The sequence below is a fragment of the Lutjanus erythropterus genome, chromosome 16 (genome assembly GCF_056507025.1).
Source record: "Lutjanus erythropterus isolate fLutEry1 chromosome 16, fLutEry1.hap2, whole genome shotgun sequence".
Taxonomy (NCBI): domain Eukaryota; kingdom Metazoa; phylum Chordata; class Actinopteri; order Lutjaniformes; family Lutjanidae; genus Lutjanus; species Lutjanus erythropterus.
The window spans coordinates 30,378,692-30,404,282 of NC_139332.1; the positions used below are offsets into that span (position 1 = coordinate 30,378,692).

A 25,591-nucleotide genomic window follows, 5' to 3' on the forward strand; every position below is an offset into this window, starting at 1 on the left:
ACGAGAGAATGCGAGAGGAGAAAAGATGTAGATAAAAGAAAGAGACGAAAATGCAATGTGACAGGAAAAATGACAAAATGAGAACAGATGAGAGAGAAAGAGATAAATGCCAGAGAGAAAATGGAATAAAAGAAATTGAGGTGAAGAGAGCAGATGATTAAAGATTTGGAAAACAGTTTGAAGGAGATAGAAGGAGAGAAAAGAGGTTGTAATAGAGGGAATAAGAAAGGAGGGTTAATTATTTGAACACCTTGTAAATGTCTTACAGGGATCATTGCTTGAAAAGATGAGAATCATAGATATACTGCAGCTAAAAGGAAAAAACTGGTATTTGAGTGGTGATTCAATAGTAATTTAAATTGACAACAGGTAGTCTTTTGTGAGCACAGCAGCTGGCACAAAATCATAATAAAAACTTGATGATATAGAACAATTACTGATGGATAGTTAATTCAGTGCTAAAATGTAAAATTGCTTATATACAGTGCAAATATTAGATGGGTAAAGAGTGGAAACAGCAGCCGAGAGACTTATGTTTTCATACGTTTCAGGTATATTTTAGCAGATGTTAACATTATAATGAGAAAATGTGTTGCTTTACTCAAGGACATCTTCAGGGTAGAGACAGCAGCTTAGAGCTGCGTTCTCTAGTTTAACAGTGTCCTTCACTCTTACACTGCCTTCAGGTTGCTTTGAAACCATTTTTTTTAATCCTGACATGGCTCGTCGTAATGTCTGTTACTGGGAATTTTCCCCGTCTCAAATCTATCAAAAAAGATCTCTGCACACCTGAATGTATGACAGGTGCGTTGGAGGAAGATTCAACTAGAAGAAAACTAGAAAGAATCCCGCACAATGTCTCACTTTCTACTGATTTATTAAATATGTGACGTTTCGGTCTGGACAACCTTCATCAGGTATATTAGAGTATACCTGAAGCCGGAGAAATCAAATATACACAAACACCATTGAACCATAAATGTCATTGGTTCATACAGCCTCAAATTATAATAAGATATAATGTCAGAACTGTGTGATATTTAAAGTTAAAATCACATTAAACATATTCTACATGTTGTTTCTCTCCAGGACATCCCAAAGCCAAAAAATCAAAAGTACACATGAAACTCAACATCAATGTCTTTTTGCCAAAAATCACAACCCGGTTATTCAAAATAATCCACAGAGATGTGAACAGTTTCAAGTAGGAACTACTTCCTGTCTACCGAACCACACACACCAACCACATCACGATACAAAAGGAAGCTGCATCTACTCATGGACAAGAGGTTAAAGATCATCTGAGAAGGACGACATTGATGTTTGCATTCTTTGCTCTCTCAAGCATGAGCCATGAAACTGATCAAAAATACTGTAGATAATCTTGAGTAACTGTGTCATGACTTCTGGAAATAGACATTGCTGTTGAGTTTTTCAAGTTCCATCTACTCCCATTATATTTGAGACAAGGCAAACATCTTCACTGCCGATATCTCCAAACCTCAGCAACTCACACCAAAACAGTTTGAATGACTAAATAGCACTGCAGGGAGGAGCGAAAAGAGGCGTTTTTGATTTTGGGGTGAACTACCCTTTTGAAGAACTGAATCAGTGTATTTTTTTAGAGGAGAGCCAGGAATGTAGATACTCCATCAAAACACTAGAGCACGTGTACGGCACACCGACCTGGAATTGCTCATGCTTGTGTGAATTATACTGTACTTCCTGGCGCCAGTGCTCATGGCAAACCAACCCGCAAACTAATGAACACAGAGAGAGAGACAGAGCCTGGCTCTTAATGAGGTCCTCCCAACGGCTAATTACAGTGGGAAATAGTGGGAAAAACATGTGGACTCTGTTACACTGGGGGATAGTGTGATAGATGTGATGTAATATTTGGAGTTAAACTCCATAATTACTATGTGAAGCAAACTAATATTATCTGGTCCCTCTGTTGTGTACAAGTGGAGCATCATCTGTTATCCAGTGTTATCCTATCTGCTGTATACCCTGTGTATGTAATAGTAACATTAGATGGTGTCGTAATATAGCAGCCAGTGAGTCTGCAGGCATATGGATGCAGTTATTTTAGTAGGGATGCGCCGATACCACTTTTTTTCAGACAGAATACAAGTACTTACATTTGGGTACTTGCTGATATCAAGTACTGATACAAGTACTTAATATTAACATTAAAATTCTCATTCATTTATTCTCTTTTAAAACATGTTTTATTTTCATTAGATGGTCGCTTTCTAAATGTAACAAATTTCATTGTTGCTGTTTCCTGCTAAATGTAACCACGGTTACTGTACACATTACATGTTTAGGTTATTTGTAGTAAGTTACTTTACTGATTTGGTGTTACTTATTAAGCTGTGCAGTTTAATGTGTATGTGATATATTTCAGTATAATAATTTCACATTATTATGGACTTGCAGAATTAAGTTCACTATTATAAATGGTGTTATATATGATAATTATTTCATTATAATTTACAGCATTTTAACTAGTATTTTAATGACACGTTTACCTGTGTAGTATTTAAGTTTCTTCTTCCTGTCCCTCTTGTCCAGAGTTAATTAGTTCCTACCTGTCATTGTTTTCGGGGGACAGGTATGAGTGTGGTCCCATGTGTGCATCAGTTTTGTTGACCCCGCTGTGAACCCTGAAGAGTGAAGTTTCGTGTCCTGTGCTGTCAGGCCGTTTTAGTGAAGATTAAATACACAAAGAGAAGTTGTAGCAGTTTATTATGAAGAAAACGAGGTTACAGACTGGTGGCAGCGGTGTTTTTTTCTTCGTCTTCGGATTAATTTGCGGAGGCATTCAACTAGTTTACACCCGCCAGGACTTACTGCTGGCTGCGGTCTACAGGTGGACTACAGGTGCATTTATTTCAGTTTTACATGGACTTACATGGAAATTTACGGACAGTTTCCAGTTTCCGGTCATTAGTGGATGATGTTGAGGACAACGAGTCTCTCGCTGATGATGACGACGCGTCCCAAAAAAAAGAGGGTAAGCATCAGCAAACACCTTGAACCATCATGGCGGTTCTTTAGATGTTTACTTGTATCGAGCGGCTACTTTTCGTGACGTGGTATCGAGTGTGGGGGTTTCGGAGTAGTTTTTTAGTTCGAGTATGAGGACGTGAGGACAGTATTGGACCGATACCCGATGCTGGTATCGGTTGCTAATCATATATTTTTTCCTCCATCAGTCTTGTATCCATCAGAACCTGTTCCTCCTCAAATGTAAACAGACCTGAGTGCCTGTTCTGTAACAAAAATATTTTTGTGGCATCCAATCTCGCACAGTCACACTAATGTGTAAAACAGGGGTTCTGGAGAAATAAAAACAGGTAGTACAGCAGCACTGTGTGCTCTCATTAGTTAAATATAAACTACTACATGTGAACATGATACTGGTACTCAATTTTCCACTGTATATAAATAAATCTTGCGGGAAAATGTTCGTAAATGTTTTTAACAAATCATTTTTGTATTGACATCAAGGGCCTTTTCCCACCCAAAAGTCCAAACCAAGGTTCAGGGTTTTTTGTTGTATTACATACACTTGATCCAGTCAGTTTTGGTTTCACATTACAAGCATGGAAGCAAACTTCAGAACTAAATATGACATACATATGTCCTGTTTTATGACTCCCTATATTTGCAGTTAATTTGTTAATAGCTGGTGTGTGTATGACGTTGGCGTGCTGTCAGTTTGGTTCAATCCCTCTCTTTCATCCTCTCGGAAAGTAATTGAAAAATTTTAATTGTTTTTCAACTGACTCTTTTTAAAGTTATTGGACCAAATGTCAATTAAACATTTAGTCTCTCCCCGTTTGCTAGCGTGGCTGATTTTGTTTGATTGCGTTGTTGGTCCTGTTCTGTTCTGGTTCTGATGACATCTTGCTAGAAGTTCATGTAATTGGTCCGAAAGCCCAAACCATCCCAAATGTCACATTCAATTAACCAAACAATGGTTCAATCTGATCTGGATCCAGATGATGTCTTTTAGTTGGACCAAAGTTTGGCTGTTCTGTCCGAACCATGGTTTCACACCTGTAATTTTGGTTTGGATCAAACTGAAAAGTCTGAAAGTCCAGACTGAAGGAGATTTGACAGGACCCTAAATCAACTACATCTACAGAAACATACCAACTTTTTAAATCTACAACGCCTTTTTATTTCACTGTGTGTTTTTCTGGCTAGTGTACTGCATGGTTCCAATCAAACCAGAGCCAAAAGGAGAGTGAACACTGGACTTAAATTCATCAAGTGTCTTAAAATAAGCAATATTAATCAGAACAATCATTCATTTACTGTTACCGAATATCAGGAGTAAGACTGTTAAAGTTAAAGATAGAGAATATGTTTCAATCCAGAGCTTTGATTATTGGTACTTAATAGATCAAAGCTTCTCTCTCTCTTCTCTTGCTGCTGGGCAAGTTTGATAAAACTTTTTATTTGCAAAAAATGCTTGCATTTCACCTAGACAGACAAAACAAACTTGGTCCATCTGGCTAGAAAAACAAACCACATGTACAAGTATTCGGTGTCAACCTCAAAGTCAAACAATGCTCCCTTTGGGTCAGCAAGGTGCTTGTTTAAAGAGCATTTCTCCAGACCCCTGTTGCTTGAAACAGAAGTGTTTCTATGTCAGATTATTTGCCTCCAGGCATATTTGAGTCAACAAAATTGTAGGAATAAATTCTGCTGAAGGTACAGAAACAGTTGAGAAGTGATGCACTTCATCATGCAGCGCTTTCAGTAAAAACTGGGACTTGTACGAAGGCTTCAGCTGTGGATGAGATAAGCTTATTACAGCCTGTTATCTGTGACTCTGTATATATATGAAGCTTGCAGTACAGTAGATTAGCAGAGGGCCAAGAGAAGAGAGGAGATGGATGAGAGGAAGAGTTTATGGGGAGAAAAAGAAAAACTGGGGGATAAGAGAGAGGGAGTGGGAGAAAGAGATAAGACAGAGAGTGGCAGGAGGAGGCAGGAAGGGGCGTAAGGATAAACAAGCAGGATGTCAACTCATGTACTCGAAGCTCAAACTCAGGTAGTCGGTGAGTGATGGAGGGGGAAATGACAAGAAGAGGAGATTTGGGGGGTGAAAAGAAGGAGATTTAAACAAGAAGACTTACATTGATTCCTTCCCAGGAAAACTCGGCACGGCCATGCTGGGGGAGGGAGAAGAGGGGAGGAAGGAGAGGGAAGGGGAGGAGGAGGAGAAGAGTACAGGTATAGCAAAGGCGGGAGGAGAGAAAGAAATTTGAAAGCAACCTTAACTAAAGCCAGCTATTTTCTAGTACAGTTCTGTTTGGAGCTTACAATTTCACAGTCAATTCTGAAGGTAATAAAATTTTACTTGCAGCTAGTTCTATAAATGTTTTTATATTTTAAGTGAATCTGGTCTTTGAAGTCTTAAAGTTCCCATGAAATGGTTAGCGGAGTGGTTATTGCTTACACATAGACATTTTTGTGTTCCCTGTAAAAACAGGCAGCTAGGACGGGACTGGTCGCAGACATTGATTGGCATTTATAGTAGCCAACACCGCTAAACCTGCATTACACTCCCCCGCCGCAGTATTAAGGAGAATGGTCCTACTAGTTGACTCTTCTTGAACTGGAAGCTCCCAGTGAGTACGGACTTTAACTGAATACTTTTTGGCTGAGTCAAACCGTGCTGCACTTATTTGCATTTCCATTACCCCTTTCTCCCGTCAAACAAGTGTGTGTTGCAAGAGTGAACTTCTTTGTGCAGGAGAGCAGAGAGAAGGAGGTTCTTAAAAATTTGTGTTTGGATCTCAGTAGCTTCTAACTGAATCTCTGTGATTTGAAGTTTACTTTCTCTCCTGTGTTGCTCACAGCAGATGACAGCCCAACATTTCCTGATTTTGCTGCTTAATAGTAAAGGCTTTTGAATACCAAAATAAGAGGGGATTTTTATTGTGAAGTATATATAGAAGATAAAGTATTTATCCACTGTTTTACAGTCATTCGACTCAAAACTAAGCTTGTCTTCAGTCGAAAGACACACCTTCAATTGGGTAGCCCTGGTGTAGTGGAGATGCAATTGGCAAATTTGCAATTGCAAATTTTGGTGAAATGGAATATAGTACCAAGGTGGTTGTCTCACCAGGTTTGTGTCCTGTGACCGAGAAAGCAAGCGTAACTGTATGCAAAAGTTTTTCAGGAAATTACTGATTTCAACTCTAAAATACCACTAAGAATACCCACAAAATTACTTTTGTACCAACAAAGACTTTGTTGGTCCAGATATTGGCATATGGGTGAGGTATAGTGCAAGACATTGATCTTGACTTCATGGGAACTTTAAGTTTGAATAAATCTTCAGGAACCTGCATGTGTTTGTGACTGACCCTTGTAGAGTATCAGTAATATTCTGAGCATAGTGCAAAATACAACAGTCTCCCCATTTTCAGTCTACATAGTGTTTATATATCATGAGCTCACAACAACAGTAAGCTTAAGGTTATTTTGAGATTCAAACTAGACCATGTAGATACATGTGCAGTTCGTAAATATACAAACCAGTAGCCTAATCTAACAAGATTTAACAATAAAACAGCTTTTATTTTAATTAGCTGAGTCGGCGTGTAGAAGGAGATAGAGGACATGAGAAGCCGTTTTTGGAATAGGAGAGCTATTACAGAAATTGTGTAATTGTGTTTAGTACAGCTGCTCCATCCTTTTGTCCATCGCTGCTCAGAATGTTTAGGTAACCAATGGATACCATTCAGCAGTGACCCTGTTGCCCGGGGCAACAACAAATCCGATGGGTGGCCAAACCTGGAGACCATTTATTGTGTCCTCATACGCATGCATATATACACACACATACACACACACAGACAGTCATGCATATTCATTGTACTGTACCAGACACAACGACAGGGGAAGGGGAACATTTTGGAAACTGTGGTCGCTCCAGAGAATTTAAATACACTGCTGTCAAAAGGATTTTTTTTTTATTACTATTTTTTTAACATCAGGCACTTTGTCACAGTGCCCCAAAGAGTTCCTCCACTGGCACTTTAAGCTTGTTATCCCAGTTGTAGCGTTCAAAGCCACAGATCACAGACTGCATGAGAGGTGAAACGGAAAATGCCCTAAACTTTATGTCAAAGTAAATGCCAAACTTTATCTGCTGTCCTTACAAAGCTGGCTGTACTACAGACGTTGCTCAAATGTATTTCAGAAACATTCAGGAGTTAAATTTATGGTCATGAAGCTAACCGCTAACCATTTAATACAGAACCCTCTTATACATACACTATAATGTGACATCAGTGAATGTAAAGGGGATTTGAAAATCTGAACACAGTCAGATTTGACTTGAATGCTTTGTGCATTAGCATTTTTTGTGTACTTGTTCTTCATTAACCTGAACAATAGTCAGCGTGAGTAACTACCACTAAAGGCGGAAATATACTTGCTTTTAACTACGCGTTCGCATACGCACCCCTACGCACCCCTACGCACCCCTACGCACCCCTACGCACCCCTACGCATCCCTACGCTTCATGGCTGCCTTGCGTATCCTCTGTCCATTTGGAGCGATGGTTGTGTGCGTCCTCAGAAATTAAAGCTACGCATATGCGAATGCAAATGCATGGTTAAACAGCAAGTATATCTCCGGCCTAAGCGTGGATTATTTTTTCTATTCTATGAAGAAAAAAATGGCAACAGACGTGCTTCTGGTGTCTCCAACACCCTCTAATGGACTCCAAAAGGAAAACCGTCACTCATTTTAAAGGGAAAAGACGCCGTCATCTGTGGGAAGGATGTGTCATTAAAATCCAATTTCAGGCACTCAAGTGTCTGGTTAAGAATTACAGACCTTTAATAATATTGGCTTCATGCTGCCAAAATACTTGAATCTCAGGTGTTTAGTCTTTACTGCATTTGTAGTTGCTGTGAGAAACTATAAAGCTACATGGGGCCACTTTGCTCACTGATGGATTCATCATAGTGAATTATTGGAACTTCATTCAAAAGTGCTGCAATAGATGTCTGTAAGCTGCTGACAGCACATTTAATCAACCCAACTGGTCTATAATGCGTTTTACTGAAAGAGAGCAAGAAGAAAAACTTATTATACCTCAATCTGTTCTGATTCTAGGTTGCCAAATAGTGATGTCTTTGTCACACCCTCAGCCTCTCATACTGATGTCTAAGGTATCCTTTAGCATTTGTACGAGATGCTGTCAGAGATTTTTTTGTCTGTTGACTTTGAGACGAATGCCAAGTTTAATATCACTCGATACAAATTGATACTGATTCAATACTTGATACCTATCAGATGATAAACAGACTAAAACTGTCATTTTAATTTCATACACATGGCGGAAATTGCTTATCAGTGGTTATATGTACTGAGTTAAATGTTGATATATTATGTATTATAGACCCTTCCACTAAAACATTACTCCAGCAACCCAGTCCCTTTTTTTATTTAGGGGCGTTATGCTTCTGTTGGTTCCCTGAATTTACTGTGGGAGTCAGTGTGCCTTTTTTACTGGCTGCTCTGTTTGACACTGCAGAACCACAGTAGTTTACCAGTGACATGTAGCGAGTACTAGCAAACTAGCATTTTATAAAGCACCAAAACAGGATTGGATCAGTTGGTGGATCGTGCACCCCATCCAGCCCTCTGCAGTGGCTGCCGGTTTGACACCCACCTGTGGCCCTTTGCTGCATGTCACTCTGCCCGCTTTCCTGTCATATCTTAAGTTGTCCCTATCAAGTGAAGATAAAGATGCCCAAAAAACACTCCAGAATAACTTGTGCTTAACACAGTCTTGCAAGGACCATTATATTTAGCACCAATAGTCGCATGACTTAAGTGAGGTCATGTAACACACATAACTTTATATAACTTGAAACTTTAGATCACGTGACTTCTGGTTTCACATGGGACAAGAACCTCAGCGTCCTTGGTGAAAGTCCTGTGTTTGTTTGACCCACCCCACCTCCTCCATACAGTGAATTTCTCACTCGGATGGGTTTACTGAAGTTACTTGAAAGCCTGGTGCATCTCATACAGATGTTAAAGGGTACTTTGTGAGTCTGTTTTTGCGACGCTGAGGGCCATGACAAAACATTGTTATTTGATAACCGTGATTTTTGCCTCCTGATTGACTGCTCGCTCTCTTCATTCTGTTGTCTTGATTTGTTTCTGTCGGCAGAGAAGTGACCACAGCCCACAGTAATAACAATACATTTGTCTTCATTGTCTTCTCTGTGTGTGTGTCTGTGTGTGCGTGTGCAATAAGTTCTTCCCTTATTGCAGCCTCTGTTGTGTGATTCCAGATGGATAAAATGATTTTTACATAAAAATCTGATGTTGTGTAGCTGTAAAGATGCATCATTCATGACTGTTTGTTTGTGGTTGCTCAGAAAGAGGCACTAAAGATAACATATTAAGGAGAAAAAGAACAGAGGAACAGGAGAAGCGTTTTCATATGATATCATTACTGCTTGTAAGATCGGATCTGGACATAAGGTCATTTCTAGAAACAAAACAAATAATAAAAATGCTAATGTGGCTATAAAATAACTGGTAGAAGATAAGGCAATAAAGGAGCAGAAAGCAGTGTACAGAAAGCAATGATGATAAAAAATTAAAATGGAGCTCGGCCTCTGTCTTTGTATTTATTCATGCTTTAATCAGCAGCTGCTGGGCTTACAGACTCTATAACTAGAATATCTACATGAATGAATGTGAATTTGGGTCTGACTTGGTTTAAGGCCTTATTGCCCTGATTAACATTTTCCATCTGGTGTGAAATACAGGGGAGGGTTGGCAAATTGAAACCATGGGCGAGCCGAGACTGAAAGCTAGAATTAATTCCGTCTTCCTGCAGGCCCCTTTCACTTTCACTGAAGCATCAATGTAATATTCATGTCAGAGATGTTTATTTTCATGACAAGTGAATGAGGAATAAGAATAATCCTCCTCTAACGAAGCCGCCCCTGAGATGGCGGAGGGATTTAGCGAAGCCGTGCACAAGTCACCAGTCTCCTTGTTGGTTTTTTGCCTCACATCCACATTAACAAGAACGGGGAAAGATCTGGGGAATAATTCATACAGATGCAGTAACACTCACAGCTGGGTCAGAACGAGACCCAAGAGAAAATATACTAGGAAATAACTTCAGTGACTTTTTTTTTTAACCTTCATTTATTCTCCTGAACAAACACGTTGTTAATCACTAACACTCAACTGTGTGAAACTCACACGGCCGACAGACTAAACTGAACTAATTGAATAATGGTTTATTTAATCTCTAAAGCTAATGAACATGCTCAGCAGTGGGTCTGCTGCTTGGACTGAAAGCAAATTAATCTTTCAACAACTAGAATAAATCACTCACAGATCAGAGGCAACCAAAGAGGAATGTTCTAATTATTATGTTAAAAAAAATTAAAATATATTCTCAACAACAGCAATATATTATTTTATGCTTATGAATTTTTTGGTAAAATGTTAATGTATTCAGTGTAGACAGGGACAATGAGTCATTTATGACCTCTGTTGGTAGCTTCTCTAACTAATATAATCGACATTGTCTCTTCTTTGCATGTAAGAAAAACATTAAATACAGATTTTGATGTCAGCTTCTAAGAAATCCCCCTTTATGAAGTGTTTTTAAGTTTTGACTTATTGCTTTAAATATTATTAATAATGATAAGCCTTTAATATCAACATCTTTTGTGCTGCCAGGTAGTAAAAAATCTGTTTAGCTGGCTTATATCCTCATGATTAGTACTTGCTTCATCTTTTTGGCCATTTAACCCAAAAGGGCGACCCCCTCCAATGGACTGTGGGACCACTTACCCTCTGGAAAAAAAATCTGCAGTGCCTCAACAGATTTTAGTTTAGTTCATCTGTTCTAGAAGTCAAACTGTCCATTGGAGCAAAGTTCCCAAAGAAATCCACCTCGCTGCGTTTTGTTGTTGTCGTGCATCATGCTTTCTCATTTTCTCATCGTACTGTAGTTCTCTAAACTGGAATCGATTTGTGAAGCACAAAGAGTTTCTCACCCATAACTATTAGCTAGAGGTTGTATTTCGGCAGAGTATTCTTATAAGTTAACATTGATGTCAGCATGCTAACACTGACAGTCCTAACATGCTGATGTTTGGCAGGTAAAATCTTTATCATGTTCACCATCTTAGTTTAGTATGATAGCATGCTAGCTTTTGATAATTAGCACCAAACATAAAGTATATTTAAAGTTATTATGATGGCAGGTGAAAAGTCAGGGAGTCATTGAAGTTTTCACAATTTTACAATGTGTGTACTGAGTGTGTGGATTTCATGACTATGGTCTGTCTGGCAGCTGTCAAGGCAATTCACTAAAAAAAAACAAACCTCAGTAGGCTTCTTCCTCTGGGGATCATGACTGTCAATATTTCAAATTCTGACATCCACTGAATGACTGACCAACTTTGCCACCCTCTGCGTCAGAGCGTGGCTAATTTTCTTCCGTTGCATATGTCTAAAATACAGCAGAGTGAGTCCTGAAATCCTGAAATCTCAGGAGCTGGCCCAGCGAATCATTCAGTCCTTGGTATTGATCAATGACCCTGTTATTACCGTTTTGTGCCGTGGAGCAGAAAACTGTAGCTATTGCACTCAATTATTCAGAAAATGCAAACACAACAGGGTTCAGGGTCAGCTCACCTAAAGATTTAATGACTGTGTGCAGGATGTAGATGATTCATAATGGCCAAACGTGTGAGGAGGCGCAAGTGGTGTCATCTCTGTCCTTGTACTGTGTGTGTGTGTGTGTGTGTGTGTGTGTGTGTGTGTGTGTGTGTGTGTGTGTGTGTGTGTGTGTGTGTGTGTGTGTGTGTTAGTAACACTGCTTGCGTCAGAGGTTGCAGGATTTGGATTCAGAAGCACCCCTCAGTGTGTGAATGTTAAGCGCTCATGGTCAACTGAGGACGAAAAATCAGGCGTCATCACTGCCTGTGATGTGTGTGTGCGCGCGCCTGCGTGTGTGTGTATGTGTGTGCGTGCTCTTATTTTGCATTCAAATAGACTCTATAAAGTATATAACAGCTGAGCTCTTCCCTGTAGCCACGTCAATAGTGGATTTTCCTGAATCGAGGTGCGACGACACAGCGGCATTGTGCAAGCTGAAACTCAAATCCATTCAGCCACAATAACGCTGGCAGTCGCTCAGTAAACTGACAATCTCAGCTCAACATTTAACTCTGTGCCCAGCTGGTTAAATCAGCTCTTTATGCTGATGGAAATCACGCCTCAAAGAATTTTCCTGAAGCAGACTCTTTACACAATAAGAACTACCTACTATCCAGCCCTAAATGTTCTATACCCATTCATCCTTTCAGGGTCACAGGGTGATTAAGCCTATCCCAGCATGCACTGGACTACATATACGTTCCTACTTTTTATTGTGGTTACTTTTTGCTGTTTTATACACAGAAAATGCAGGAGCATGCCACCAATCAGTTGACTAAATACAGTCATCGTATTGTGTATGTGACAAAAACTTTCAAATTAATATAATAATAAGCGCAGACACGAGCTCATGAGATCATACAGCATTACAAGGTTGAAGGGCACTTTAACACTAAAAGTTTATCAGTGGCTCAGTGGGACAATAAATAAGATGAAGAACAAAATAGTGCACAACAGAAACAAGTGATGGGTTTTTGTTTGACGTGCAAGATAAGCAATTAATTTGAATTTTAGAGCTGCAGGATCATCTTGCTTTAAGGGCTGCTGATCTTTGAGAATTTCATTAGTTTTAGTGACACATGATGCAAGAATTCGGTTTCAGAGGCTTTTACAAAATATCAAATCCTGTTGGGAAACATTACAGTTTAATCCTGGAAAACATTAGTGAAACTGAATAGTGGTGAAATATCTCACAACAGCTTTCAAGAAAATGTTTTTGTGGTGTCATCTCCCAGAAACTCATGAAGTCTAAAACCCTTTACTGAGGAAGAACACTAATGGCGATAAATTAAGTCATAAGTTTAGCTGCAGCTAAATCTCAGTCAGATCTGTTTGTGTTTTCCATCCTTTTAGTCTTGTGTCTTGTGTTCTTATATCCTCAGTGGAGAACCGATCGCAGCACTCAGTATTGATTTGACTTTTAGTGGAACCACAAACGGGCTGATGTTTCAGCTAATGTGCCTCTCACTGGGCCTAATGCTACTGTACAGTGATGTTTCCTCGCTTTATTTGACATTGTTCAATGTGTGGACGCAGTCCAACATGATGAGCTCATACTTTGATTTCTGTTTTCATTAGAGATTGGTTCAGACATTCATGCTCCTCTGAGGACGATCCCTACAGATTTGGGTGAAAACTTTTTCTCTGGTGCCACCAGTTTTTCACTTAATGAAAAAAAAAAGTTTTTAGTGAAAAGTCTAAACAACCTTCAGACACGTTGCTGTGATACACACTTGTCCACATGTCCCCCTCAGTATGTACGACTTACTTCACCTCCAGCCTATTTTCTTTGGTCCTTGACGTTTCTGTTTCCTCTCCAGTCAGAAGTCAACATGAATGATGAGAGACTAATTTATGAGCTTGAAATGTGGCTCATCTTATCAGAGCTGCAATGATTAATGTATTATTAATCAGTTGTTAAATTAATCACCAACTATTCTGATAATCAATAAATCTGTTTGAGTCATTTTTTAAGAAAAAGTTATCTGATTCCAGCCTCTTAAATGTAAATATCTTCTGTTTTCTTTATTCCTCTCTGAGAGTAAACTGAATATCTTTGAAACTGGAGACATTTGAGGACATCATCTTGAGCTTTGGGGAACATTTTTCACCATTTACTGACTTTCTATAGACCAAACAACTAATTGATTATTTGAGAATAATCGACTGGTTAATAGATGATGAAAATAATCACTAGTTGAAGCCACAGCACCCTTTTTATAGAGACGTTGTTAGAAAGGGACGAGGTTTGAAAGGATAGAGATAGAGATGTATAGAGACGACGCTGACTTAAGAAAATTATGTTAGATATGATTTAATAACTTGGACACTTGAGGTGCTTCTCTGCAGAGGGAGAAATCACAACCACTGCCACCACAACATCAGTCAGTGCATCTGGACAGTTTTTTGCACTCCATTGGCTCGAGTTTGCTCGCTCGCTGTATGACGAGACATGGTGTGACACGCTAAACTAACATGGTTGACATGGTAAACACTAGCATATTAACATTGTCAGTGTGAGAATGTTAGCATGCCCACATTGCATTTAGGTAAAAGCTCCTCTTGCTGGCATGGCTGTAGACTCTCCTCTCTGGTCCTAAGTTCAGATTTGTTTATGGTTTCATATTTAGATCTCTGTGTCTAGTCGTCAGGTTTCATCTCTGATTCACAGCCTGGGATTTTTTTCTTCAACTTTTATACCACTCTGTTTGTGTTTCTGGCTCTGGCAGTGTAGTAATTATTTCTTCTGTCGGTCTGTAGTTTTTTTTGTTTGTCACACTTCCAAAGCCCTCTGTCTCTGAGTCTGAATCATCTCTCTGAGCTCCTGCATTATATTTCGTCAAATCCCTCTCCACCTGCTGGCCTCTCCCTCTCTGCGGGTCTATAAATTACGCAGAAGAGTCATGTTTGAGGAAGTAAACAACTCGAGAGCTGCCGTGGGATCAATGCTCAACAGGAACAAACACTTGATCAAAAATGAATTCCGGTACTGATGCCATGGCCACCAAATGTCAACCAAATGTTGCTGGCAGAAATGTAGAAATCACTTCTAACATGTTTATTTCCTCCAGGGAGGTGGCAGGAGGACAGAAAGCAACAAGGTTGATGGGAAATATGGTCTTAATTTTAAGAAGGTCATGAAAAAGAAAAAGCTACTGGTTATTTTCATCTTGCTCTTTAACTGTAATTAACTTAACAGTAATGTAGTGATGTTAATAAATGCTAGAATATTTATAAAAGAACAACAACTGCCGCACATCGGCCCTCCAACCCTTGCGTGGGAGGAAAAATGACAACACTAAAGAAAAGAAAGCAGCAGCCAGTGATGAAAAAACAATAAGATGGATGTCTCTGTTTTTGTCTTTCTCTCTCACTCTTTCTGCTGCTCTCTGTCTCTCCCCAGGGTCCACAGCTGAGAAGTGATACATGGCTCAGTAATAGTCTGAGCCCTGGGGAGAGCAGCTCTGTGGCCTTGGTAAGAGACTATCAACACACACACACCTTCACACCCAGTCACGCACAGCCGGTCACGAGAGTGCAGGCACACACACAGGAGTACACACAGGTTTGACTAATATGAGCCCCTGAATGGTGATACTAATATTTTCTGCCAGCATGTCCTCGTTTTTTTCCCTTGTTTTCAATTTTCTTGCCAGATATTGAGACATGTTCAGTCTTTGTTATTAATATATTTTATTTTGTCTGGTATTAAACGCCTCTGAAGCAACATTTTGAATGAAACGACGAGTTCTTTCAGGATCATCAGGGTGATCAAGCCTTAAAAATCTATTTTAAGGCAGCTTATCTCCATTCATTATGAGAGAAACTTTAATATGTGACACATTACTGCGTTTTATGTGAAGGATTAATTCACCAGACAACCAAACAGTTGATAGATACAGTGTGGTCAGAAATAATGAGACAGTGACACATTTGTTGTGTTGTCTCTACCGCAGCACATTGGATTTAATAAGAACAGTGAGGTTTAAGTGCTGATTTTCAGCTTTAATCTGATGGTGTTTACAGAACAGTGTAGGATAGGGTTAGGTGAGGTCTACAAAATTGCCTTATCACAACATCCATAGTGAGAATGGACAATGATGTAGTTGTTAGGAGGAAGATAGTTATGTTTTTTTTTTTTTTTCTTTTTTTGCAGAAAAGCCAATTTGCTCAAGTGAGTTGTGAGAATCCTCACCAGCTCAACACTAGTTACCACTGGTTTCCACTGTCGCTCTGATGGGAACCTCCAACTGTCTCACTGAGCCGCGAAAACAGGCCGAGAGAGCAGGCAGATGAACTCTCACATCCCTGCCAGGTAAGCGTTTGTTGTACATCCTCATACCGGGTTTGAATGGGGCTTCTTCTCTGGACCACGTCAGTAACTTCGTTGTGTTCAGCCTCTGAAGCTTCAGACAAAGTTAGCTAGCTAGCTATACTGAAACAATAGCGGAAATAACAACCGCACGATTGAAAGAAATACACCAACAGCAGCCTGAAAAAAAGAAACACTGCTGCCACCAATGCAACTCTTGGGTTCGCTTAACTTGACAGGTTTGCTAAGGAACTAATAAGGAAATAATCGTTTATCGGCCCACACTAGCGTTTGAACTGTAGCCCCTTTTTATACAGGCCCCCCACAACTCTACTGAGCCAAAAGCAATCTGACTGCCCTCCATCCAGTGTCTGTTCCTGCAGAGGGGCCTCAGCCTTTCCCTGCTCACGCTGGGTGAGAGACAAGGTACACCCTAGACAGGTTTCCAAGCTATCACAGAACTTACATATGCAGACAGACAACCATTCACACCTCGGCCAATTTAGTCACTAATTAAGCTGGACTGTGGACTGAGGGATGAAACCAGAGCACTGGCAGGCTCAGGACAAACATGCAAACCCCAAACAGAAAAAGGCCTCAGCTGGCCCAAAGATTTAAACCCAGGACGTCCTTGCTGTGAAGCAGCAGAGTTAACCAGCTAACCCACATAAACTTTCTTGGACAAATCAACATTTTGACTTGTCCATTCAGCAGAAAAACATCTGAGGCAGGAAATGAGCAGTAACAAAATCTTGTTTCATATTTGATCAACACTGTTGATTTGAGCTTTGTGAGCCTGGTGCAGTTCACTGGACAGGCTCACTGAGAATGCTTCACACAGTAGCCCCACCCTAAAGAATACCCTGCTTTATCGTCTGTTTTACTAAGGATGTGACCATAATTTACAAAATGAACATAATGCTGTATTTAGAAAAAAATAAACTACCAATTGAGACCATAAACTTATTACAAAACTGTTGACCAAAGTAATAAATCAAGTGAGAAGTATAAGCTTACACAGAATCTGACTTCCTTTTGCAACCAGTAGAGTCGCCCCCTGTTGGCCAGACTATGCAAATTTAAGGCACTTATTGGCTTCACTTTCCTGAACCGCAAACTCTATCCACTGTTTGTACCATCTATGGGTGTGACAGCCGCCAACTGAGCAGAGATGCAGGTGTGTTATTCTTGTTCAGTAGCAGCTGATGTAGCCTTGAACCTCAAGCCTCAAACAGAGATGAAGAGTTCAGCTACAGAGTTCTGGTAACATCGCTTCTTTCTACTTCCACACCCCCAGATTTCTCTAACTTGTATTCTGCAGCTCAAACTGACACTGACACAAGTGACATCACTATTTATCAGGTTTCACACTTTGTCTTCAGGCACAAAAAGTTTTATACAACTTTTTTCACATAAGTGGTAGAGCTCCACAAGACCTGGAGCTAGAGTTTAGCTGCATTTCTTGGACAATATTTCTTTCACCCAATTAAAATAATTCTGACTAGATATTCCCACTCAACTGTTAACATGGATAGCAAATGAACTCATCCCATAAGATGTGTAAGAAAATAACTTTTTTGACACGCACAAACTGTTTCCACACGTTATGAAATGTCTAATCTGCCGGAAATACAAAAAGATGTCGCTTCGCTTGTTAATAGTTTTTAAGATGTTTACATTGTGTCCTAGCAACAATATTTGCATTTCTGCTATTCCTCTCCACTCTAAGCAGCACATACTTCTTGTGTAAGTTTGATGACTTTTACATTTCATCAAAAATGGTAAACTTGGTGCCCCTTCCTCCAAAAGCAAAGACTGGTGGGAGAGTTTAAGTGTCAAGTAAGTGTTATCTCATTAGGGGCAAACATGCACAGAAAGAATAGATTTATCACAACCAGAGAGAAACGATTGGATTAAACATTTACATGGTTAGAAGGAGCTAATGGTTCCCTGCAGAATGGATTTTGGGTTAACACCACACCTCTAAACCCCATTGAAAACTCCTTTCATTCAGGATGGATCAGGCCAGTTTCTTCCGACTGAGGTGGTTACATGAAACATTTTTATTCTGACTGGGATAATCTGATTAATAGTGGAATATTAGGCTCAATGTAAACACAGCTTTTGATATGTAAAATTGGTGGAGTTCCTCTTTAATTCACTAAATTCCAATGTGCTGGAGACAAAACAACAGAAAATGTGTCCTAATATTTCCTGACTGTACTATTAACAAAAGACAACACAGACACACAGTGAATTGTTTCTGTTTTTTCAAAACTTTGAACGACCTTTGTCGAGGCCGAGGCCTGGCCGTCTAACAGCAGGAGGCAGTTCTGGGTGAGTAACAGCGCTTCTTTTTCTCACCTCTCAAAGATTTGAGGAGACAAGACACGACACTCTCACACACTGCCATTTCTATCTGGAGACTGTTCAGATGTAAGAGGAGAGCTGAGGACACCAGCTCCGGTGTCTTTTGTATTCAGTCACAGTGGCTTTCAGCAAAATGGGAAAATAGATTGAGGTGTGCAGAAATAGTGGAGGCATTAAAAAAAAGATAATAGCATTTTACCTGATCCCCATCTTTCCGTACCGGCACAGCATCCGCTGCTGAAAGAGAAAGAAACAGAGAGAGAGATGAATTTAAGATAATTTGATTATCACAGGTGCTTCAGTAGCTGCAGATATCAAGCTGTGTGCAGGAAACACAGATGCAAGAAAAAAAAATTAAATATCAGTCCAGAATACACAATTGCTTTGTCTCAACTGTCCATGATAGGAGAGGGCGAGCGAGGCAAGGAGAAACAGGAAGATAGAGGAGAGAGCGAGGAACACTGACAGAGAGGGGGAGTAGGGAGATAACAGTATGTCAAACCGATGCAGCCTTCAACGTGCTCGCTGAGGGAAAATGACAACGCTGTCCAGTATTTCTCTCTCACACACTCTCACACACAAACACACCATGCTAAAATTAGATCAATTATCCACGCCAAGCTTTGGCACACAGAGGGCACAACCAGTATGAGTCATGAAGGCCAGAGATGATTCTCAAGTATTTGAGGGCGAGTGAGAGGGGAAGCCATTCCACTGATTATTATCATAAATAATGGAGGGATACTTAAATAATTTAGTTTCAATAAAATAGAAAACAGTGACCGTTGACCAGGAAAGCAAAAACCTAAAGATTCTGATGTTAAGTGACTTAACCCTCTCCTCGCATTACAAAATGACCTTGAGTCTGACCTTAACAGGAAATCAGTTCAACCAGTACATCCTGTGAAAAGCATTAATGTGTATCTGGTAAATCTTCAGTGTCCATGACAACACAGTTCAGAGGCAGCATTTCAGCTTGATCATAGGACTGATTTGCTATTTCGTTTTCACCTAATTATTGTCTCTGCAGGGCGTCTGGTCTTGTGTGTTTTGCGGACACATAGAGGGCTCAGTTTTACAGCTACAGTGACGAGACTAGTATTATATAAAACTGGATAACCCAAAGCATGCACTGACATCATGATTATAGTGACCAAAATATAATTGTTATCTTTATGATCACTGTATTTTCAAAATGAGCTGTAAGTGTTCATAAAGTACCGACACTCTGAAATCATTTCACCAAGTTTTATGTTGTCAGTGATTTGAAATGGCATCATGTAATTAATGATGTCAGTGTTTTCACTGACATAAAACGAGCCCACATCACTGCTGCACCTACGTGTGGGAGTCTGTTGCCAACTTGAGTTGATGCTGGCAAGTAACAACCGTGAGTTTTTCAAAGCAGCAAAGCAATCAAACACAGTTATCACGATAATTAAAACTGGAAACAGTAATACTAATTATCTTGCCGCTAGCTTGTTGAGAAGGGGGCTAAATATCGTTAGGCTAAAATTTGGCGAGGAAGAAACTGCCATGGCCATTTTCAAAGGGGCCCCTTGACCTCTAACCTCAGTGTATCTGAATGAAAGTAAGTTCTGTTGGCACCCAAGAGTCTCCTCTTTACAGACATGCCCACTTAATGTTAATCTCATGCAGTTTTGTCGAACCATGCAACTTTTTGCATGCTGTATAAATGTGTTATTTTCACCCCATACTGCATAGTGGGGTCTCTAAACAGTATTGGAATTGCATACATCGGCTGCTACTGGGGTCACAGATTTAATGAGCACAGTTGTATTTTCTACTAGATTGTGGCTACTTTTTTAAATTCAGCTACAGGGGGACGATCAAATCAGCTCTATGCCAAAACATTACCCTTTTGAATTCAGCTTCCACTGGGACATGCAGGGTCCGAACAGTTGAATAGGCAACACAAGTGTCAATGATTTAGAATTCCAGCTTTTCTAAGTTTCTCCAAACGTAGATTTCTATATCTACAGACCCACAGTTATAATACCATTACACTATTCTATACATCTTAAAGAAAACTGAGACTGTACTATACAAAACACTATTAAAAACTGTTTTAATGTGGAGGTACTTTCAAATTGTTCAAGTCATTATTTTAAATTAACATTGTAAAGTTATCACAGTCATTTCCATTTGTTCTTGTCCCTTGATACTCTGTGTCGTGCAGTTTTGATGCTACGTTGGATGTTGTTTCAGCTCTTTGTTTACTCTGTGCTGGTCAGCTTTGGCTGCTGGTGCGCACACGCTGCTGTGTAATGCAGTGTAAAGTAAACAGTGAAAGTTGTCACAGCCAAACTGAATGGGTTGCCTGGGTTTAACACCGTTTCCATTTTGAACTGCGATATGTGGATACACTTTGGTTTTAGCACTGTGCTCTTTGACATATTTTGATACATAATTTTAAGCATGCTTTTCTGAAACGTGAGGACAGTACTTTGCCTTTCTGTCACCGAGCTCTCGATGAATGAGCCACACTTTTATTGTAGATGGTGTCGACAGATGGGTAATTCTACACAGTCTGGAGAAAATGACACCAGGATTACTGTGGTGTGTGTTAGTGGTGGAGAGATAATAAGTCGGCATCAGCGGTGGCTCAGACAGTCGAGTGGTTTGTGTGTAAGGTCGCTGGTTGGAAAAGTCAGAGGAGAAAGTGAAGTATAAACTCTTTTTCTTTTAGAGTAACCAAAGATCATTCAGTGAGGATGAAAACCTGAATATGTGAGCTGGTACGTGAGCTGGCAAGGCACATGGAGAGGAGTAGTTGTTAGTCAGAAAAACAAATTTGAATAATGAGATACTTTAATCAGAAGTGAACAAATGGCCACACATCAAAAACTCAGCTTTTGGCCAATTTATGATATCTTTGTATTCAGGCCTAAACTTTGTCTGCAAATTCCTGAACCCTTACCCTCCAAAGCAGAGAGCAGGACGCTCTGCCCTGCAAAACAGGCTGCAAAACAGATAAATATATTTATTCAGTGCCTTTTTATTGGGCATCACTGTGGTCCAAGAAGGTCAGGTTGCATTTACTCCTGTCAGACGCAGATGGGATGTGAGACACACGGAGCTCATGGAGACAGCTGGACTGATAAAACTGAGTGTCTTTCTGTTGCGTGAGATGTGTGAGTGAAAAATGCAACATGTTGCAATACGGGCAAATTTGCAGGAATACCGCTGTGAAATAACATTACCCTCTTCCATGTAATGCCTAGTCGTACTTCTGTAGTTATTTTGGTGAAAGTAATACAAAAGTAGTGTAATGCATTACTCCACACAGAAAGTAAAATTGTAAAATTACTTATTACTCTTTAATGAAAGTAATTAGTAATATGTATTGTATTACATTTTGAAGGTAACTTGCCCAACACTGATCAGTATCACTTGCCGTGCCGTTCTGCTACAGTTAAATCTGAGTTGTCCGTATCAAGAACACCACATTAAACTGCAACAATGGCTCAGTCAGACATACTGTAAACCAAAGCGGGTTCATTCTCAAATGTTGTTGATGATTCAGACGTTACAGAGATGACAGACTTATGCAGATGAGCAGTCTGCAGACAGCGGACACTGATCAGAACCTTACGTAACTTCAAATCATGTATACGAACAACTCTTCTGTGACATCTCGCCCACTCGGTCTGGTGAGCTGTCCTTGTTGCTCCTGCTGTGATTCATAATCGTTGGGAGGGTAGTCGGCTGATGCGGTTCACCTGGTCATCCTCGGCCCTGAAGGCTATTAGAGCTCAACCATCAGCTCATTTTCTGTCTAACTTCCAGCTGGCTTCCACCTTGTATATATTATTTTCCCTCTGTGATTTGCCAGCACCTACAAAGCACATATCTCACATCCATGCATTTAGCACTGAAAATAACAATTATTTCATTGCTGGTGAATCTATTGGTTATTATTATTATTATGATTTATATACAAAATGTTTAGTATATAAAAAGTAATAACTGCATAAGACAGTTTCTCAAGATGACATTTGCAAATTGGTTGTTTTAAATGATCACTATGAATTTTTGAGACCAAAATTAGCATTTCTGCTGATATGACAGGCCAATAAGATGACGCTTTAATTATATGCACATGACACGAGTATGTATGTGTTTTTTTGAAGTGTCCAAAATGGAGAGAAAAGTTACTATTTGCAATGACTGCTCAGCGTTGATCATGCAAGGAGGACACAGATCACATTCCTCCAGCACTACAATTCTGATTATCAATCTAAAGATCCATCATCCCGCCTGAAGACAGGAACCAGCAACAAACACCTGAACTAGTTTTCTTATTTTGCCCAGTGAATATGTATGTTTCCAAAAGCATTGTATTGTATGTCTGCATCTGCCAGTGTGCCATCACGATGAGAGTAAACATAATGATGTGTTAATTCCACCACAGGAGAGACTTCTTGTTCTCGGCAATTAGGTGTAAAAAATATGTGCACATATATGGACACAGGCAAACAGCCAAAAGTAGTTGGAAAATATTGGCATGTTGGGTATCGGTTTGTTTAATCATTTGTCAGCTCCCCTTTTGTTGCAGTCTCTTGCCCACTTTGTGACATTGTGTTCCATGTAAATATTTTATCCTAAATATAAACAAAAAACAAGATATAATTCATAACCAGGACACGAGCGTGCATGAAAATACGCTCACGTGGATCATAAAGAGTCAAACCGGGGTTTCTTCTTGGATTCACCATCTTTTATCGCATCATCGAGACAAGTGAAAATGAAATCTCTGTCCAGTACAACACTCAGTGCCAGCGCTAAAATTAGATTAATTATCCACACCATGCCTTGGCACAGGGGGGCCACGACCTGTATGAGTCAGCGAGGCCTTGGATGTTGAAGGATATTAGATTTAAGTGGCGATGAAAGGAGAGGCCTCCCCCGTGTTAACACAAATTATAACCTACATCTCTAATATCTCGTGGTAAGAACTGAGATAAAAACGCTGCGTTGCCTCCCCACAGCTCCTGTTGGATCCAAAACGCCGCAGGAGACACTAAAATACTTAAAGTCAAGTGCAATTAAATTAGTCCAACTTCAGCTACAAATAACAGAAGTCAAGATGAGGGTGCTCATGTAGGAAATTGCCTAAGTTGTTGAATATCACTCCAAGATTGTTTCAAGAAGGAATAATCTTGAGCTCTCTGCGATCTCATCAGTTGAACAGTTCATTGTTCAAAGCGTAAAAATCCTCCTTTAGCCCATCACCTCTCTTTCATCTCCTCTTTGATGAAAGGCTGATTGAAGTGGATTTAACAGCTGAAATCAATATGGAGGCCTGCACTCACTTATCAGTCTGCTTCGCGCTAAGAGCCGATATTTCTTATGTATTGTATTCTCAACATATGGCCCAACATCCACATCAATGCCGTCCACATTGATTTCGTGCTCTCTGCCAGGTCCCACCCCCGCTGAAGGGAGGGCCGCCGATCGACAGCGCCTAAAAATACCTCAGCCTTCCAAGTCCCTTGAATGGATACTTAAGCTTTCCACCCAAATCAATATCAATAAAACCCTCCTAGGCAAAGGGCGGAGGTGGTGGTGGGGTTGTCGTCACTGTTCAGGGGTAGAAGATACAGTTTGGAGATGTACTTCATCTTGAGGGACAAGAAATGACAGCTCTGTACCAGAGTCGCTCCAAGCGATCGATTTCGGCAGGTTGAAAAAGAAACTACTGTTGTGCAAGATGTAAGGCTCGATTTCAAAATGCTGTGTATCCATTTGAAGAGAGGAAACGCTCCAAACAATCACTGAAAATCTAAAAGGGAGAATAAAACAGTTAACGAATATATAACTTTGCATTTCTGGCCTCATGCCATGTGCCTAAATATCCATGACATGATGACACATTAGAATTTTCCTGCAGTTATTGCAGATAGCAGAGAGGCTGCTCTGCCCTGATATATTTTCATTTTAGGTTTATTTCACCAGGCGGGTCCACTCAGTTATGATATTTTTCTCAAAGGGGAGTCCCGCTGGGTAAAGCTACAGACGGTTCCGATATCAGAAAATGTTTTAGACATCAGCAACAGTAAATGTTTTGGTTTCAGTCCCACTGAATCAAACAGTGAGGGCTTCTTTCTTAAGTCGCCAGTTAACACTGACATCAATAACCGAGAAGAGTTTCAAAAGCAGAAAACAAACCAGACTGCAGCGCAGCGACAAGACATGCTGAGTGTTCAATCTTTTGCCCCTCTTGTTAAACCTGCAAGAACTGATTGTTTTTTGCCACTTGGGGGTAACGAAATCACAACATTACATTTAAAGTTGATACAGTGAACTTGTTACAATATTGGATTTTTGCCGCTATGTGATATGCTATATTTTTAAGCTCATTTTGGCTCATTGTCAATGCAGATATATGCACATATTTTTTCCACCTAATTGCAGAGATCATCAAGTTTCTCCTGTAGTGGAATTACCTTATTATTATCCCTACTCTTCATGATGGCCCTCTGTATTAAAATTTTGTTTTACAGTCTTTATGGGCTGATACCAAAGACAAACAGATTCCTAACCATTAGCATATCAAGTGATGGTTGCTAGCAATTGCCTATTTACACATCTGGCAGGTATGGAGCAACATTATCATTGATTATCTTTTTTTAGCTCAGTTTTTGGTCCCTACCAACTCTTTTAGCTGCTAAATGCTCCACTATGTTTATTAGCTAGTCTCTAACTGTCAGACTGCTTTTTGGTACTGGGCTGGTAGCGTCCAGTGGGTTTTTAGAGTTATTTCACAAAAAAATAAGCTGCTTGCAACAGCCAATATTGGCGCCATGAGAGCGGTGAGAGTGAACCAAAACAGTAAAGTTGTGGCTGGACAGATTTTCAGTGAGCTGAAACTCATTATAAAGCTCCATAAAGCTGAGGGGAGCTGCACATTCAATTGATAATTCTCTTGTCACGTCCAAGATTAAAGTTGGACAAGGTCACAATAGGAAACAAAACCAACTGCAGCATCAAAGCTACGCCCTTCGTCCACTTCGGTCTCTTTGCTAATGGTGAACACCGTCTGAAGATGATGCAGAGCAAAGCGAAGTCTGATGTCTGTTAAAGCTAATTATTGCAGGTTGTTACAGCGTGGGCAGAGTAAGAGCATCAAAATAAAG

The 25,591-nt window shown here is 40.0% G+C and overlaps 1 protein-coding gene across 5 annotated transcripts in view; it reads right to left on the reverse strand.

Annotated features, from left to right (window-relative positions):
- Window positions 1–25,591, reverse strand: part of LOC146313357 (uncharacterized) — a 65,126-nt gene that overhangs the window by 13,559 nt on the left and 25,976 nt on the right. For 3 of the 5 annotated variants that reach the window (XM_084739714.1, XM_084739715.1, XM_084739713.1), the window contains exons 2-3: window positions 18,631–18,668; window positions 5,157–5,192 (exon numbers count right to left, since the gene is read on the reverse strand). In XM_084739714.1, the coding sequence (XP_084595840.1) occupies window positions 5,157–5,192; window positions 18,631–18,668 (74 nt within the window). The remainder of the gene's footprint in view (window positions 1–5,156; window positions 5,193–18,630; window positions 18,669–25,591) is intronic. The other 2 variants (XM_084739717.1, XM_084739716.1) reach the window with 1 other exon arrangement.